The 19,080-nt window shown below is 42.7% G+C and overlaps 1 protein-coding gene across 28 annotated transcripts in view; it reads right to left on the bottom strand.

Annotated features, from left to right (window-relative positions):
- Positions 1-19,080, bottom strand: part of Cdc42bpa (CDC42 binding protein kinase alpha) — a 220,323-nt gene that overhangs the window by 3,667 nt on the left and 197,576 nt on the right. For 14 of the 28 annotated variants that reach the window (XM_087579838.1, XM_087579827.1, XM_087579829.1 and 11 more), the window contains 8 exons: positions 17,918-18,511; positions 15,832-15,929; positions 11,648-11,732; positions 10,614-10,737; positions 9,598-9,715; positions 5,858-6,043; positions 2,089-2,206; positions 263-420 (listed from right to left, as the gene is read on the bottom strand). In XM_087579838.1, the coding sequence (XP_087435964.1) occupies positions 263-420; positions 2,089-2,206; positions 5,858-6,043; positions 9,598-9,715; positions 10,614-10,737; positions 11,648-11,732; positions 15,832-15,929; positions 17,918-18,511 (1,481 nt within the window). The remainder of the gene's footprint in view (positions 1-262; positions 421-2,088; positions 2,207-5,857; positions 6,044-9,597; positions 9,716-10,613; positions 10,738-11,647; positions 11,733-15,831; positions 15,930-17,917; positions 18,512-19,080) is intronic. The other 14 variants (XM_087579833.1, XM_087579837.1, XM_087579839.1 and 11 more) reach the window with 2 other exon arrangements.

Here is a 19,080-nt window from a genome sequence, read left to right as displayed (position 1 = left end):
CCGTTGGGTTGGCTTTTTCTCTTCTGTCAGCAGCCAGCCCTCTAGGAGATGACTAGAGGATGCACATGCATGATAATTGTGGAACCCTTCCATTAAAGAGTGATTAGAAGGCTGGAGCTTCTGGAAAGCCATAGTTTACACACCGGTGACAGGCCTTGCCACCCCTTCAGAGGCATATGCAAGGGGGGGTAGGTCAGCCTGGACGAAAACACCGGCCTTAAGCATGCATGGCAGGTGCAGCCACCATCCATGGCCCATTCACCTCTCCATCATAGTCCCTCACGGGGGCGTCACTTCCTTGGTCCACGCCTCCTGATGACAAAGAGCCTTCTGAGGGAGAGGGCATGGGCTGTCGCTTCGTGTTGTAGCTTCCTCCAGAGAATTCCCTCTTTAGCGCACTGCCATTCTGGGCTGATGACCCTATAGGACAACGGTTGGGAAGAACTAGTTATTTGGAACAGGAAACAGCTCTATAAAGTGTACAAGAAGACATATGTCCTGTGCTGAAGGTTGTTTCTGTTGTCCTCTGGTTATGGGGCTGCTGGTGTTCAGATAGCAGTCCCCAGGCCATGTGGTGCCCTCAGCATCTGTCATACTATAGACATGACGGCCTTTCTTCTAACAGATGGGGCATCTCCGCCTACCCAGGCCTCACAGAGGCTCCTAAGACATGGGCTGCATTCTCAGCAGCAGACAGCCATCCCCAGGCAAATTCGGCCTTTCAGAAACTCTCACAGAAAACAAAGGACACAAGGAAGCACGTTGAAAGCAACGCTTTGGGGAGTTACTTTGAGGGCACACTCAAACACTCTGACCTAGGAGCTGGGACATATAGCAAAGGGACCAGTGGCACTGACAAGAAAAGAGCCCCTGGAAACGACAAATACTGTTAGTGCTCCTTTGAAAGCATTCCATGTCTCTCACTATGTTTCAGTCTTTGGTTAAGCAGTTTTAATTTTATCGAGCTTCACAATTGGTCAAGGACACTGCGTTGCAGACTGTTCCACTGTTTACTGATTTTTGTTAAATGCTTTTTACATTGAGAATCTAACAAAAATGTCACCAGACAACTGCATGTCGGGCTTCTAACCAACAACTGTCAGTGTTCAGAAAGGCACTGCAGAAACACACCTGGCTGACTGTTCTCAATACCCTTAAGGTCCCTAAACCCCTCACAGCTGTCACATCCCTGACCCCTTCCAGGGACTACCAGTACTGCTTGTGAACTGGTGTCCTACAATTACAGTGCTAGATCCTTGCCATGTAGTTGCCTTCAGTCAGCCTGATGCTGCTTGAATTCTAATGCTAACACTGGGTCCCCAAGACTGGTTGCCCGGGAGACAAGAGAGTCCGCACTTAGACGCTAAGTGATCCTCCCCCCAAGTTATTCTGATTGGTAAATAAAGATGCCCACAGCGTTATGAAGAGGAGTCCAAACCATTCTGACTCTCAGAAACCACTGAGATAATAAAATGCAAAACCCTTCTCTTCTCCACCTCCTCCAACACTTGTCATTCTCTTGCTTCGCCCTGTGCTGCCCTCCCAGCCAGTTTGCTTGCTATTTTGTTTCTAGGTGGTGGGGCAGGTTGTTCTGCTGTCAGTTACTGAGCCTAATGATACCTGGAAACAAAGCAGGCATAGAAGTCAACGTTTAGTGAGTAAAGGGCAACACAAGTACCAGAGAAACCCAAGAATATAAGGTAATGAGTTGTTTTCTGAATGCAGGGCTTTGAGAGGGAGTGGAGGCAGTGTACTTAGCTTCTCAGCCATCAGCGTCATGTGGAAGACCTTGCTGAGGTCTCAGATGTCAGGTGTACAGACAGTGTCTGCTGGACACTCAAAGTTGATGCCAGTCGGTCCCCACATCTTACATCCAGAAACTACCACAGCCATGCTGAACTCTGTGAGACTGCACATGTTCCTGCCCACTCAGCCACTGTGGGCATGCGCAGTCCATTCAGGTAAAGGTCCCTATCATCTCTACCGGAAGTTGCTCCTGGGCAAGTAGCTGAATTGTCCCAAGGGATACCTCTTCTCTGTGGTCTCACCCCCTCAGCTCTACCTTTCCCTCCCCACCTGGACACTTACGTGCAGACAGGCCACTGCTGGCACTCATGGAGCGGCCTGGCTCAGGGCGGGACTTGGTGATGGAGGGAATACTGACGGAGCCACTGAATACTGTCCGGCTTTCCTGAGGCCGTGGGTTCTAAAACACAAAGGAGAGGCATAGTCTTCAGCCAGAAACACACAGGCTTTGTCCTGACACTTGCCTTTCACTCTGATTCTCAGACATCTTGAACAGAGTGATACAGAGTAGGAAGCAATAGAGTTCCACTTTTTCTCAGCAGCAGAAATTTGAAGCCCCGAGATGAAATGAATCATCCCTGCCAAGAAGTACTTACCACGAAGCAGTTTTGGTTGTGAAAAGGTTATGTGGTTAGCTGTAAGGGGAGTGCAGAATTACATGGACATTTGCAGATAACACAAACTGCTTTGACCACAGATGAGATGGTTTACTTAAGAAACCCAAGTCAATCTATTTGGAGAGAGTCAATAAAAATTATTTTCTTAACAAAAATTTCCCTTTGACACCATGTGTCACGTTCACGAATCTTACTAGCTCTGGAACATGAAACCCCATGTTGCACATCCTAGCTCAGTAACAGTTGTACCAGGAAGTGTGAGTCTGGGAGGGGTGCTGGGGCTGACCAGAACCCAGGGAATGCAGACATTTGAACCTATTTTCTAAATATTAGGTGGGCAGACATACAGGCCATGTTACTACCTTCTTTCATCACTTACAGCACTTTATTCTTGTGTGGACATGGTCCCACTTTTCTGCAAATATTTCCTTAGTTGGAAGTGGGTGGGAGTGGGGCAGGGTGTGAAACAGAGCACACAGGTGTCCGCACCACGGAGTCCATGGGCAGCAGGCTTTGGCTTGTTCAGCACACAGGCTGACATGTGCCTCATGGGGCTCTGAGAGTCACAGTGGTTTGTCTGTGGGAGCAGAGCTTGCCCAGTCCCACGGTGTGGCTCTCCTGCCCTGATCTAAGGACTCACACGGCCCATCTGTGAGTAGCAGAACTGACAGCCTCCTTTAAATTACACCAGAACTCTTCTGGAAGGGATGGACATGCATTACACAAGACGTTGAGAAAATACAAAGAAATCGTTATTAAAAAGTAGTCCAGGGTTGGGGGTTTAGCTCAGTGGTAGAGCGCTTGCCTAGCAAGTGCAAGGCTCTGGGTTCGGTCCCCAGCTCTGAAAAAAAGAAAAGAAAAAAAAAAAAGCAGTCCAAACTCCAGCCCTGTGACTTTCCTGAAGAAGACATTTGCTAAGAAAAGCAAGTCTGGTGGAGCTAGCATGTGCTACTTTCCTGAGAGGAGCTGACCTTGTGTGTGCTCCTGTGTGCGCAGGCACATGAATCCCACTACGTATGTGGAGGTCGGGGGACAACACTGTGGAGCTGTTGCTCTCCCTCCACCATGAGAGGCCTGGGTTTTGAACTCAGATCGCCAGGCCTGGCAGCAGGCTCCTTCACTCACCACAGCCTCTCACTTCACTTCGTTTCTACCCTCAGCAGATCCCATGAGTGTCAAGGCCAATAAGATTAATCAGAAATGGTCTTGAAAATACATTAGCCAGCCAGAAGTTTCCTCAGCACTAATTAGTTCATTAAAAATGCTATTTCCTCATTGTCAAGGGACTACCCCCAGACTGTGGGGGATATGGGTAATAATGAATCATAAAGAGGCCAGTTCTCCTGTCAACTCACCAGACACTACTGATAATGTGCTCTTTCCTACCTACATTTTCTTTTAAATGTTTATTTGCATGCGTGTGTGTGTGTGTGTGTGTGTGTGTGTGTGTGTAAGAGAGAGAGAGAGAGAGAGAGAGAGAGAGAGAGAGAGAGAGAGAGAGAGAGAGAGAGAGAGAACGAGAGAACATATGTGTGCCATACAGGTGGTCAATGGTTCTCTCCTTCACTGTAGGTTCTGGGGTTCGAACCCATGTTGTCAGGTTTGATGGTAAGCATTTTTTACCAACGGAGCCCCAATGCAGTCCCAGTTCTTATAATTCTTAGTAAGCTAACCCATATGCTAATACTTATCAAAGGACAGTTGCCTCTGCTACAGTTCGGCAAAGGTCAAATGATTTCAACAGGATCTATGAAAAGAGGCAGAAACAACACAGGCAAAAAGGAAATCCGGTAGGGTGGTTAATTATTTTTGGTTGTTAAGAAGGTCTAGAACTAGACACTCCATTTCTATGTGACTATAAAACCCCACGAAGGGATGATGGCTCTGGGTATGTCTTATGCATGCACTGAGCTTTCCCAAATACCTACAACCCTGAGAGAAGCAATTCAACATTGTTATTTTCTTTCCTAGACTAGATCTGCAAAGTCCATGTAATTCTGTGCAGTATTTGTTTAAAGAAAACATTTTGCTTTATTTTATCTAAGAAAATTAAAAAATAAAGCCAAGACAGTCAACAGCAGCATTTTAGCATTTGCACACACAGGAGCAAGCTTCTGATCGACAGCAGTGTGTGTGTGTGTGTGGGACATGAGCTGCCAGTCAATCTGCACTTGAAAGCTAGGATGGGCTCTTCTATAGACAAGCCTACTCTATGACAGAGGACAAGCTTCCAGAATATGCTAGCAACCACAACTGAAAACTAGACGGCTAAAGGAACAATAACAGAAATGTTTTACATAAAAAGCTTATTGTTTAGTCAAATGATATAAACTCCATTTGAATATAACAAGAAACCTAGTTTTTTAGTTAAAACTGTGCTTAAGGCATGACAAGTTCCCCCTGACTGGACCACTCAACTCAAGCTGTGGTAAGTTGTTTCTCTCACAGGAAGGTCCTGACTTGGAGTCCTTGGAATCCAGGTACCAAGCAAACTGAGGTAATTCTGTCAAGTAAGACATTCACATGGTATTGTTGTTTACTTTATCAAAGTAATTTGATAATAACAAAAATAATCTTTTAACCCCTCTAATTCCTTACTGGAATATTATTATATTAGAAAATTTGAAAGTCAGTGTTACTAATTTACTAACCCGGGGCATTATAGAAAGTAAGTTTGCATGGTATAACCCAAATACTTTAATATTCATAAAACTAACTTCCCTTTATGGAGTGTTCCATAAAGTAGACAGGGAGCAGCCACTCCGGCATGTGGCCATGGTAACCAAGGCATGGTCAGAATGAAAGGACCAATAGCACCCTGCTTCTTCAGGGCAGAGCAGCCTCTACGCTGCCCTTGCTAACTTTTCTTATCTTGTGTCTCAGCTGCAATTCAGTCCACATCAGCAACCACAGATGTGTACACTGACTTTACCTTGGATCGTTTCCTGTCACTTCTCATTACGTACAGCACTGCTTTGGGGACCTTGGTAGGACAGTGATGAGCCACATCAGATATAAAGCAACTCTCTGACCTGATGTGGCTATAGGGTAGAGAGCAGCTAACAACGAGAACCCCAGAAATTTAGGGAGCCCCTTTTCTGTTTGTTTTAATAAAGATACAGTTTGGGCTGTTTTTGTCTGTTTGTTTTTGTGTTAACATGGTATCCAGAATGAAAATACCATATTGGGAAAACTGTATTCAGTGAAGGTCACCCTCTACAAAATCACTACAGAAGCCCTTTATTCTTCCATAGTTCCCTCAAAAGAAGGAACAAGATAGACTGAGAAGAGAGAAAGGGGAGGATAAACAGAAGCCAAAATGTAGTTGAAGCTGGCAGCTGAGGAGAGGAAAGGGTAGCCATCCCCAAAGCACCACCTCAGTGGTTAGAAATGCACACACTGCAGTTAGTCAGGGTTAGCTTGGCTGTTCATACCCTGAGAGTCACAGAGTGTGGTGAACCAGGGGCAGAGCGCAGGGACGGGGGGTACCCAGGGTTTATGGAATCAGGAGAGAGAAACTGTTCAGCAGAATTGACAGTCATGTGATAGATGTGCTCAAAGTTGCTCGGAGAGGAGATCAGGCCGGAGTGGTGAGGAGGGGGTGAATAAGGGAAACCTGGCTATCAAACACAGAAAGAAAAAATGGCGTAAGGTGATGCTGATGAATCAAGGTGAGACACCAGACAACATGCACAAGGAGAACAAGGCAGATCTCAGAACTAGTCCCAGTGAGATTCTTTCCGGCCTTAGGAGATTAAATTCTATAATCAGTTATTCAAAATAGCAGATTTTCAAAAGATCGTTTTGTGATAACATAATTCGCATTTTACCAGGAGTAAGTGAGTAGCAGCATGGCCTCTAGAGGTCTAGAAGCTTTCAGAATCTTCAGGATTTTTCTTATGTGATTCCACAAAAGCATTGCAAAAATCTGTCCGAAACACCAAGCACAGAAGCAGCAAGGAAGCTAAAGAAAGGACGAGGGGACCCCAGACCCCTCTCAAGCACAGAGTTCAGACCTGCACCCTCACACTTCATGGCCATCTCTCAGTTCTGAATTTATAATGTGTCCTGGCCTTTACTGATCTTACTTCCTTATGACAGAGACGGCGAGGACTACTCCTGGCTCGTCTGTCAGCAGCTCAAAAAACAAGCATGTTTTCAACAAGGGAAATTTTTGCTTTGAATGTTCAAATATGTTCTTTAAAGGGCAAATAATAATGAAGTTACACAGAAAGTCGCCCAGTAAATGCTTCTCAGTGAACACTTGGGTGGTGTCACTAAGTGGGCAGCTCTTTCCTATGATGGAGATTTTTCAAAGTTCTTGAAGAACAGCTGTTTCCAGAGCACATCCATCAAGACTTATTCAAGCCTAAAAGAAAGGCTTTTATATATGATAATTTATTTTAGAAATGTGAATAAAATCACTATTTTCTAAGGTTGTCTGTCTGTCTGTCCATGTATGACTTTAAGAAAGAAAATTATCTTTTTGGCAAGGAAGGTGCTAAGGGGGTCATGAACTGAGCCCAAGCCTTCCATGCGTATATTAAGAAGGAAACACTGTATCACTGAGCTACAAGCCCAGTTCTTAAAGAGGTTACTGAGTTCAGTATGTTGTGGTCATTGATGACTTTAGAGACAGGTAAAATGTCCTACGTTAGGAACATGGTGATAAACACAGTGACAAGTCACTACAGGCACAGCGCTGTGCTGTTTCACAGCGTCTACTCCTAGATAAGCATCAGTCTTCTTGGGCACAAAGGTCTGTGCTGAAGAAGTGGGTGTCAGGGGATTAAATGGGTGCCTTTAGAGAACTAGTCTGGTCAGAGATCATCTGGATGTGAAATAGGAAAAGTCATGTGGGAATAAAAGGAAACAAAAAGAAATCTGGGCACACGGAAACTGTTGCCTATAACATGAGCAGATGGAGAAAGTTTCATAAATGCATAAATTTTATCCTGGAAATATAACAGTGTTTATCTTATACAATAATTAAACATTAAAAGAATAAAAGGCACATTAAAAACCGACTGAACTGGTATAAAAAAGAACTAATCTGGGGTTTGGGGAGGTGGTTGTGGCCTTAACAAAGTCAGGCGACGACAAATCCCCAGAGTAAGCAGCCAGGATGGAGTCGTGTGGATGCAATCAGTTGGCAGATGAACCGCAGATACCATTTGAAATTGTTTTGCTTAATAAAAATCTTTTTAGCAACAATAACAAACCCACAATTTCTGGTGGGTATGAGGACAGATACCTGGGGCACCGAGAAGGCTGAGGCAGGAGGAAGTCAGGCTCAAATTTGAGGCTAGCCTAAGCAACATAGTGAATTCAAGGCCGGCCAGGACCAGCTAATGAAATAATGTCTCAAAACAAAGAGAAGACGTAAGTGGTAAGAGACTGGAGGGAGAGAGTTCAGTTAGGCTGGGAGCGGCGGCACAGGCCTCTGTTTTCTGGCACTCACGAGGCACAGCCAGTTGGATTTCTATGAGTTTGAAGCCAGCTTAGTCTTCATGAGAGCTACAGGTCAGACATGGCTACATAGTAAGACCCTAACTCAAAAAAAAAAAAAAAAAAAAACCAAAAAAAAAAAAAATAAAAAAAACTTAATCAAAAACGTAAGGCTGAGGGGGACTTTAAAGAGTCCATGCTCCACTGCACGTGAAGGTGGGGAAGACCCTCAGAACACAAACAGTTCACCGATGGAAGCCAAGCAGAACAACTCTAAATCCTGAGGTTACCCCACTTAAGGGAAATACCGCAGTGTAAGGGCACAACAGGATTTGTACAAACATTTTCTACAATTCCTTTTACACAGTTAAAAAGTGACTTTAATATAAAAGGCTAACATCTATCAAAGCCTTGCTGTGTTGAATTTAGTTTGATTTAACTGGCATGCTATTCAACCACATACTTTTACACAGTTGGTTATCTCTCCATGCCTCAATACTATACAGTTAGGAAAAAACTACCAAAAACTTAGTTAAAACAGTGCACTGCATCTGGTCTCTCACATACACTCTAGGAAGACAGTCATTTAACTGTTCTACTTCCAAAGTTCTCTCTACTAAAGCATTTTGTGCCTGGCATGTAACCTCCACTTGGAAAAAGGAAGTAGCAAGAACAGCAACAGCAGAGGCTTGACCTCAGGACAGCTGTGTGCACTGCCCGGATGACACCATGGGCAGTGGAGGACTCTGCAGCAATGCTGGCGATGGGAAATGGAGACACTCATGCTCTCTCGTGCACAGCAGCAGCTCTGAGGTTCGCACTTGGCGTCACTGTGATCTAGCTGGTGTACACTTTATATTTTCCAGCACAGCTAATATATCCCATAACTAGCAGATCCCAAAGGAATAATGTGAGTGTGAACAATGTGAACTCCGTAAAGGAATACTGTGTGTCCACTACCATACCCAAAGATGAGAAAATCCTTTGGAGAGATAAGGGTGAGTATTCACAGTTGTCTCCAAAACTGCCGTGAGACGTTCTTTTGCCCAACTGAGCAGCTAGCTCGTGATCAAAGGGTCACTTTGGATGTTATCAGTCTGCCAGGAGTGTATGACATTCACACGTTAGGAACAGACATTCTGGAGAATTAGCTAATTCCACTAGTAATTTTAACCTCAGCATAATGGGTCTGTGGATGCAATCTTCATGTTGTTAAAATACAACAGTCTTCCAGTGTGGTACTTCTTTTTACATATAATTTACCAGGAAACATGCTTGGATTTGTGCAAAGGAACAGATTTAATTTCACAGTTAGCGGAGAGGTGTGACTATGAATGATGAAGCCCCATGGACTTCTGAGGAGAGAAACACCCAATTATCTGCATTCAACTGAGCAAAACCTTAAAGTTTTGGGAACTGCATCTGGGATTTGCCACAGAACCTTTAAATACAGCGGTTTCTTTCCTCAACAGTAGCAAACTTGTATTAGCAAAATGGAAAACTTTTCTGCGTTAAGAACTTTGGTCAGACTCTGAACTGTAAGTTTCTTCCATAAGACGCCACTGTGCATCTTAGACATCCGGTGTCATGTTGAAAGAACATGTCCTTGCTAGGTAATGTTCTGGGAGGCAGTGCATGTATGTGAGCCTATGTGCACATACTTCCCCAGCAGCTAACACTGTCTCCTCACCCTGGTCATATTCACACCACTCTTCACGCCTCTTACCATGGGCAGGTCTTTTAGGATCTGTATTCCATCTCCAGGACCCATGTGTGCTATGTGGTTAAAATTAGTTGGGTTAGAAATTAATTTATTTCTCATTTCTGGATCTCGTAGCATCTCCCTGTAAGGTAGAATACCTGTTTAGACAGTATTTCCACATTTAATCAATATAACTTTAAAAAAATTAAGCATACTTTGTTTATAAAAATAAAGATATAATTAGAATAACAATATATTAATAGTTCAACTCCTTAGACTACTTTGCTTTTTAAATTTTAAGTAAGAAGATCTTGAGATTTAGGATTTGTTTGTTCGGTGCTAGGGATCAAAGCCATGGACAAGCACGTGGCGAGTGCCCTGCCTCTCAGCTACACCCCTTGCATCAAAGACCTCCTGCTCTACTCTGCAGCTAATTTAACAAATTATATGTGTATCTTTTATACTAGGCAATCTTTCAGAAATGGTTTTTAATACAGCTACCTCTGCTAGCTCATGGAGGATAAAGCTAATCTGAATTTCTTTTTGTTTTTCTCTTTCACTTTTCTTTTTAAAGGATCTTATCCTTTAGTTCAGGGCATGCTGGCCTCAAACTCAAGGTAATCCTCCTGCCTTAGCCTCCTGAGTGTTAAGATTACAGGCATGAGCCACCATGCCTGGCTTCTGTACTTTGTAAGCATATACAAATTTGCTATCTATACAGATGATTTATATCACAGACTTCTATGTGCCATAAGTCATAGCTGCCCTATATACATGCAGAAATGAGTGAAAATGTGGTGATTTATTCCCATCACTTTGAGAGGTGCCACTCATTACTGTGGGGTCCCTCTGCAGTCGGAGATAAGACTCCTGGGCCTTAATCATGCTTGGCAGACACTCTGCCAATAAGCCACCCAACCCTACACATTTTGACCAGAGCTGAGTGACACATTTTCAGAGCGTCTTTCTTCTAAACTGTTTCTAGCCGGTCCTCGGGGTGGCGCAGCATGGATGGGCGCTGGCACAAGCCATCTGCACACCTTCTCTGCTGCATCCTCTCTTCTTCTGGGACCCGGAAGGAGTAACGCCGTTTGTTGTTGATGTTTCTAACCATCTGTTTTCGGCTATTATCTGATGTTTCAGGAACTACAAGTTCATCCCCTTCTGTGAGAAAGAAAATAATAATATTGTTTAGATTGTTAAAGATCTTCCTACCCACCAGTCTCTGTGATGTGGGAATCAATTGTACAGTATATACAACTGTGCTAGTTAAAAAATTATGCACTAAAAATCAGAAAGCAAGCAATAATTTTCAGTAGAATATGTAAAAAGATACATGTTGAAATTAGTATAGCTTACAAAATACAGTCTCACTTTTGATTATAAGTACAAGATGCTACACTTTTGCTGGAGGAAACTCTAACTGTCTTGGTGTCGTGGCTTTAACCAGCCACTTCACCCACACTGTCTTCTTTGCCCTGCAAGGAGTATTTTGGTGGTTCCGGTCCTTTCAAAGAGCAGTGTGTTCTTTAAACTGTTGAGCCACTTCTCGGCCCGAGAAACAGCCCGCTTTTCACAGATTATTTTCTCCTGCACTCACTCTCCTCAATCTCTGTCCTACGTCCTCACTCAGGGACTCCTTACTCCTGTGACCTTCTTAGCCTCCTTCCAGATTGTTCTCAGTCCTTTAGAGACAGATGCTCTGAATGGCTGGAGATGGGTCCTGAAGTCCCCACTGGGTCTCTGGACAAACAGTCCTAATTTAGGCCTCATGACTACATCTGCAGCAGCACAGGCACGGGAGACACATCCAGCCATCGCTTCTCTCCTTACCCAGGTGCTGCTCAGGGAAACACCGTGTGAGCCAGACACTTCTCTGTGCAGTTACACAGGTGTAAGCACATTGTTTGCTTACAGACCGCCTTTACTGTCTTGCCAGAGTTTGACAGTGCACACCACACACTCCGGAGTGAGATGTGCCGGATACAAATATGGGCCGAGGCACTTCATATCCAAATGCCCTGGACTGCTATAATACTTCCATTGAAATGATCCTATTAATATATTTCCTTACCTGCCATCTTATTTTTGAAATATATTAATCTAATGGTCTCCAACCCTAAAAGATTTAATGATCCTTCAGTGTTTAAAGGTCGAACCTAAAATAATAAAAAGAAAATTAATATTTCAATAAAACTTGTAAAAGTTAAATCATAAAGGTTTTAGTCTATTAAGAATACACTACTAAGACCTTTCACCTACCTATGTCAAAATATAGTTCTTGTAAAAAATCTCAAGTTAGTAATTTTTACTAATATATACATTATTATATAATTTAAACAAACTAGCTTATAATAGTAATGTTTTAAAGAAGTCTACCATGGACAAAAAAGATCAAGTAAAAATATATAAACCTTAAAACTGACCCTTTACAAGCCACCAAAAAATGTCACCAAAAATTTAAATCAGGAAAGAACACATCTGGTTTGTAAATTCTTATCACTAAACACTGAATACCCACGTATATGGAGATGAAAGTGCTGACAGGAAAGGACTAGTGATAAAACAGCGATGAAGAAGCCAGTCCTAGAAACAACACAGCCAGATCCCTACCGCGCACCCACATTACACGTCAGTTCTAAGTGGGTCACAGGCATGTGGAGAGCAAAATACTGCACACAGCCAGAAACAGTAAACTTGGAGGAAATAAAGGTTGTGTCTTTATGGTCTTGTAGTAGGAAAGTTTCTTAAGAACAGGAAAAAGGAAAACCTGAACAACAGGAATAACATCTTATGTCAGTAAAGTTAATAATTCTGTGGAAGAAAACATTCCATGAACATGACCAGACATTACAGGGATGGAAAGGATTCATTCTGTGTGTTAGTAACCCAGGATTCACAAAAGAAGTTCAATAAGCCAGGAAGAAAAAAATCAGCAAATTCAACAACAAAATGAGCAAAGAAGAGCAGGCATTTCCTGTGTGGTAATTTGACTGTAATTGCCCCCTCCCCCAAGGCCCATAGGAAGTGGCTCTACTAGGAAGTATAGCCTTGTTGGGAGGAGGTGTGGCCTTACAGGATGGAGTCTGTCGCTTTGGAGGTAGGCTTTCAGAGATCTCCTAGTGCTCAAGCTCCACCCAGTGTGGGAGAGCCTTCTGCTAGCTGTGGGAGGAAGACAGTCTCCTGGATCCTCCAGCACCATGTCTGCCTGCCTCCTGCCATGATGACAATGGACTAATATGCCTCTGAAACTTATCTAAGGCAGCTCCAGTTAAATGTTGTCCTTTCTAAGAGTTGCCTTGCTCATGTTGTCGCTTCACAGCAATGAAACCCTAACTAAGACAGCCCGCAAGGGAAAGAATGAAGGGTGATAAACACAGTCATCTGGGCCATGTGAACATACATCAGTGATAAACCAATTTACCACAATTTATAAAATGATATGCTAGGGAAGATGTAGGTCAGAAAGAGTCTGTAGGTGATGCAGATGTGACTGTCATTTGTAGTAATGTTTTGGAAAAGAACATGGCACAACTGCATAAGGTTCCACAGCTGCAGCCCCTGTGTCTGAGCAATGCCACAGTGAGGCTGATGGGGTAAAGAGATTTCCCCACACCCTCATCAGGACATGTACAGAAATGCTGACAACAACAAGAATTAGAAGGAATGCTGTTAAATTTTTAAGCAGCTTGCTTCTCACCTGTTTAAATGCAGAGAGCCTAAGCCCAGTTTTGGAGTTTGTTTTAATCTGGGGGCTTTCCCTTGGTTGTGCTGCAGGGCTAAGAGTACATGCCTGCTGCTTGTCTAAGGTACGTCCTTAAGAGTGGAGAATTGTGTGCTTGGAGGTAACAAACTGGCCGAGGTACATCCTTTACTGTGATGTGATGGGCTAAGGATTTCTATGTAGCACCTGAACTTACCTTTCTTTACAGACTCTTCCCCCCATTATTAGAACAAAAATATGCTTGAAAAATTATTAGATCAAGTTGCCTTCTGTTTTTTCCTAATATGTAAAACATTTTCCTAAATAAATGATAGAAGAGTAAAAAAAAAAAAAAAAAAAAAAAGAAGGAGGAGGAGGAGGAATGCTGTCAACTGGATAATGGATCCAGTTCACTTAAAAGGTGGTTCTATAGTAGTGAAAAAAATAATCAGTGAACTGATGCATACAGAACAACATGTATGCATCTTTAAATGTCTTTTTTTTTTTTTTTTTTTTGGTTCTTTTTTTCGGAGCTGGGGACCGAACCGAGGGCCTTGCGCTTCCTAGGCAAGCGCTCTACCACTGAGCTAAATCCCCAGCCCCTCTTTAAATGTCTTAAATGAGCAAAGACAGCAAGGAAAAGGGTGGTAATTTCAACAGTTTAACAAATTGCAAAATGAAGGAAAACCGAATACTACTTTTCTTACTAATAGTTAAAATTTCCAAGTGCTCTATTCTAAGGCAAGCAGCAGGATACCAAGTGTACTGTCTTAGTTAGGGTCGTACTGCTGTGAGCAGACACCATGACCGATGTAAATTTTATAAAGGACATTTAATTGGGGATGGCTTGCAGGTTCAGAGGTTCAGTCCATTATCATCAAGGCGGGAGCATGGCAGCACCCAGGCAGGCATGGTGCAGGAGGAGCTGAGTTCTAAATCTTCACCCAAAGGAAGTCAGGAACAGACTGACAGACTGAGTATAGCATCCTCAGGCAGTTAGGAGGAGGGTCTACAAGTCCACTCCCACAGTGACACACTTCCTCCAACAGGCCACACCTTCTAATAGTGCCACTCCCTGGGCCTAGCATATGCAAACCATCGCAGACACCATCTGGGACAGCACTGGTCTTGAGGAGCCTGGGATACAGACAGTTCCTGTAGATGCCAGGATACTGGGGAGCTGCATTCTCAGGGAGGAGCAGAGCTCATAGGCTACTCTCTTTACAGGACACACACTTGCATACTGCAAAGGTTATATGACAAAAACGAAATAGAGAACTATGGCCAGCCCAAATTTACAAATTTGAGGACCATATTTTTGTTGCTTTATATAGAGTGGCAGTTTTATGAGTTTATACTATTAGTATGGCTTAAACTTGGGATATGGTTTTAATTCTCTTGGCTATCTTGTTTCACTTGTTTCTCTAATCTGACACTCAACTAATGACACACACACCACATACACCAAACACATCTACATAAAATGGCGATTAGCTTTCATTTCTACAAACAGTAATTCTGTACTTGTAAAATATTTGTTATGGAAATAGAAGTGTTAATGGAAAATATGTTGGATTAGGAGCATGAAAAATCACTATTAAATTATTAAGACACCTAAGCAGTTTTCTTTTCACATTTCTAGCCCATAAAAATCAAGGGATTCATCACCGGCTATTGGTGTACGCACAGGATACTCCCTCTAGGCTCCTTACCCAAAAGTGGAAGATGCTACACTGGCATTCTTGGTTGTAATGTGTTCTACTTGCTCCTCATCACTAGCAATCAGATTTTATATGGAGGAATTTAAATGCAATGAACATATTATGGTACTGGGATACCTATCATAAACTAACCAGCTTAGAATTAAGCCATTCTCAGAAAGACAAATACTGTTGGTTTTCTCTCCTACACACTTCTTAGGATTTATACAGATAGGTAAAACCACTTATGTATGTATGATATAAAAGTAGAAGCACTACTATTTAGGAAAACAAAGAGGAAGGAGAGTGTAGGAGACACAGGGTCCTGATGCTCACAGATAAACACAAGGGAAGAAGAGGTGGTTAACAGTCTGGCCACACTTACAGTGTCTGTATGACTGAGACAATGGACAGATCTCCTGCCCCCAAGACCCTTAATATGTCACACATACTTTACAAAAAACTTATTGATATATCATGCCTTAAACTTTATTGTGCACATGAGACTGAGTTACTTATCACCAGGAAGTTTTTTCTAAATTGTGCTGTGTTTGAATATGCCTAACTCAACTGTCCAGGGCCAGACTCCTGAAGTTTGAAGCAAAGTGGTTACGGAGTCACACTGAAGCAGACTTCCCTCTTGCCTCATGCAGACTGACACTCTGCTGGCCTTGGTGATCGCAGAGACCCTCACAGGAGGGAGGAGGTAGAAAAGGGAAGTAGTGGGGTTCTGGGTAGTAATGTACAATATATACTCATGAAATGTCCTTATGTAACACACTACCATGTACAATGAATTTCTGCAAGGCAAAACTTAAAACATGACGCTTGGTCCACATTTTAGTGTTTCATTACCTTCTTGAGAGGAAGCGTCTGTATCCATTCCATGGAGTTTACATCAAAGATATCAACTGCATTTTCACTGTAAATGGAGAGATATGGTGCATTGTAACCTGGGGGAAGGAAAGAAGGAAGGAAGGCACAGACTGCTGATTATTGTGAACCAGTAAACCCCAAACACTTTGAAAGATCCGCCCTAAGCAACTGGAGAGTGGCTTCTTTTCAAAACCCTACAGTTATTATATAAGAATAATGTTATATAAAAAAATATAATAAGAATATACAAGAAATACTTTTGAAGTGAACATCACATATCAAGAACTCATATGCCATATCTCAAATGATAAAGCCCAATCCTGAAGGAGTCAATGAACAAGAAATTTCATTGCACTTTAAAGAGTTGGGCTTTTAAAACCGTTAAACTGTTGCCAGGGAGACAAACATGCAATGTGTAGAAATGTTTACCTAAGTGTTCTATTCCAGAACAGAAAAGCAGAGATGCATGGCATGTGTATCTAGAGACATGTATGCTATAGACATGTGTTACCTGCAGCTGCATGACAAGAACAGATGCTCACTACATACGTGTGGAAGAAATAGCGACACAAGACAAGAGTAGGTGATTCACTCGAATGATGGCTACCAACTGGTTACTCACAGAAATGAGTTAGACGGTACAGCTCTACTTCACATTAGAATGTTCAGGGCTATCTAACCCAGCTTCAAAACAGAACTCATTTGCCCGTTATGTCACTGATAAAAATGTTCATTTCAGAAGAAGTAAAACACTGTAAATCATTAAATCTGGGTGGCCGGGTTAGAGGGTTTTGGCTATTCTTTTATTCCAGGTTTCCATGCTTTCTGTTATAAGCCTCACCGTCCTGGTCCACGTTCTCTCACTTGACTTTACTCAGATGCCCCATCCCTCACTGTTCCTGCTGCAGGGGGAGAGGTCCCCACCCCCTGCTCTGGCAGAAGTTTACTAAACTCTGAATTACACCCTCTTTGGGCCCTTCTGGAGCATTTTATTCTACTTTCTCTATTTTCCAAATAGTCCACATTTTCCTACTGATCCTCTAATGGCTCTTTCCTCCCAGCATTCAAACAGGCTCAAGAGGCTTCCATTACAAACAAAGCAATGTAAGACGACATTCTACGGTTCTGCCTGGAGTCTTCCCTATGCTGTGCGGGCAGACTGCATTGCATCTAATTCACTCTCGACTTCATCTCATACATACATACATAATATGTGTTCAATAGTGATTATTATTCCGTGATAAAGTATTAAATGCTATAGTAATACTTTAATATTTACAGAAAAAGTGGAATAAGTAAATTTAAATCTATGTATAAACCTTGTGGTGGGTTGAATATGGAACAGCGAGTGGCCCTATTTGGAGGTGTGGTCCTGTTGGAGTAGGTGTGTCACTGTGGGTGTGGGCTTAAGACCCTCATCCTAGCTATCTGGAAGCCAGCCTTCTCCTAGCAGCCTTCAGATGAAGAGGTAGAACTCTCAGCTCCTCCTACACCATGCCTGCCTGGACTCTGCCATGCTCCTGCCTTGATGATAATGGACTGAACCTCTGAACCTGAAGGCCAGCCTCAATTAAATACTGTCCATTATAAGAGTTACCTTGGCCACGGTGTCTGTTCACCCCAGTAAAACCCTAACTAAGACAACCTATAAAATATAAAACGGAGTAACAATTCTAACAAAGGCTATGATCTGCCTTCTGAGAACTGGCTAAAATGTTTACGTAGTAACTTCCCAGCAGGAGCCTATGTGCTACTGCTACTTAAAGACACCATACTTGGGGAACAGTGAAGAGGACAATTTGGGATTATCTCAAAACACAACACCGTGGAGACTAGAAATGTATCCCAGTAGATTTTCCACGGAAGGATTAGTTTTACTTACAAGCATTTAATGCTGACCCTGTTTGCCTAGGTTTACAATATATGGTTATTTATATAAGCAGCAGATTAGTACTTGGGGAAGACCTTAAGAATGATTTAAAAACAAGCTGTTAGTAAAAGTGATTATATTTAAAGTAAGTGGAAAAGCAAAAGAGAAGAAGACAGACAAGAGAGAGAATCTTACAACAGGAGGAAGGATTTGCTGGCCACATCAGTTCCTGCTGTCTAGATCTTCGGCCCTGGCAGTCCGTGTATATCCCAATGCTGCTAAAACACAGCAAATACTCTTTGTTGGAGATCTCAACGGCACAGATAGCATCCATTGGTTGGTGTGTAATGAATGCCAGTGTGTGGTCATTTGAATGGAGCATATTGCATGGACTTCCTTCCCCATTCAGGGGGTATCTGAGAAATCCTGACTGGAATCCCACACAGAGATGTTCACTGAAGATGGCCATCCACTGGACATTACATGGGACTTGAATCTCCTTAAACTTCCTGTGCCTGGTCTTGCTTTGGAACAGTTCATAGCAGAGGACCTGTCTTTTCATGGCCACACACAGGCAGGACAGAGCTCCATGGCGCACCTTCCCAGCAGCTATGGTTTGACACCCTTTAGTCTCTGCCAGTTTATAAAAATCCGTCTCTCGCCCATCCAAAGCTGACATAGGGAAAAGTCGGACGTGGCGATTTCGGCCTGAGATCACAGCAACAAGCTGGTCACTTGGAATGAGTTCAATCTGATGAATTTTCTTATTATCACCAACTCTAATAATCTCTACAGGAAGAAACAACAACATTAAATACAACGCAGTTGTATTAATTGTATCTAAATTAAACCTCAAAGCATAACAACCCAACCCATACTAAAGACACAAAAGCACAAAAGTAACAGACGTCAGAAACCACAGTGAGAAAGAGAAGATAATCAAACCATTATCGGATCATGTAACCCACGGATAGCTGGTATTAAGTTCAGCTTGACTGTCTGTCAAGGCAGGAAATCCCTGTGTAGAAGCATGTGTGTGCTTCAGTTTGTCTTTTGGTATGAAGATCTAGGAACTTCACTCTGAAGTTTTTAAATTTTAAATTTTGAAATTTTAAAATCTAAGTAACTGTGCAACCTTGTTTCTCTTAGGTATTTCTTTCTAAGTTTTATTTTATGTGTGTGGGTGTTCTGTGTAAATGTGTTTGTGAGTCACTTGCATGCCTGTGTCTATAGAAGCCAGAAGGAGGCATCAGATTCCCTGGAACATAATGACCGATGGTGTGAGTTACCACGTGGGAGCTGGGAACTGAACCCCTGGTCCTCTGCAAGAAAGCCAGCTCTTCACAGTCGAGTCGCCT

This window comes from Rattus norvegicus, chromosome 13 (assembly GCF_021556685.1).
Source record: "Rattus norvegicus strain SHRSP/BbbUtx chromosome 13, alternate assembly SHRSP_T2T, whole genome shotgun sequence".
NCBI classification, from domain to species: domain Eukaryota; kingdom Metazoa; phylum Chordata; class Mammalia; order Rodentia; family Muridae; genus Rattus; species Rattus norvegicus.
The sequence above is the reverse complement of the archived record's forward strand: the minus strand, read 5'-3'. Positions and strand labels throughout refer to the sequence as shown.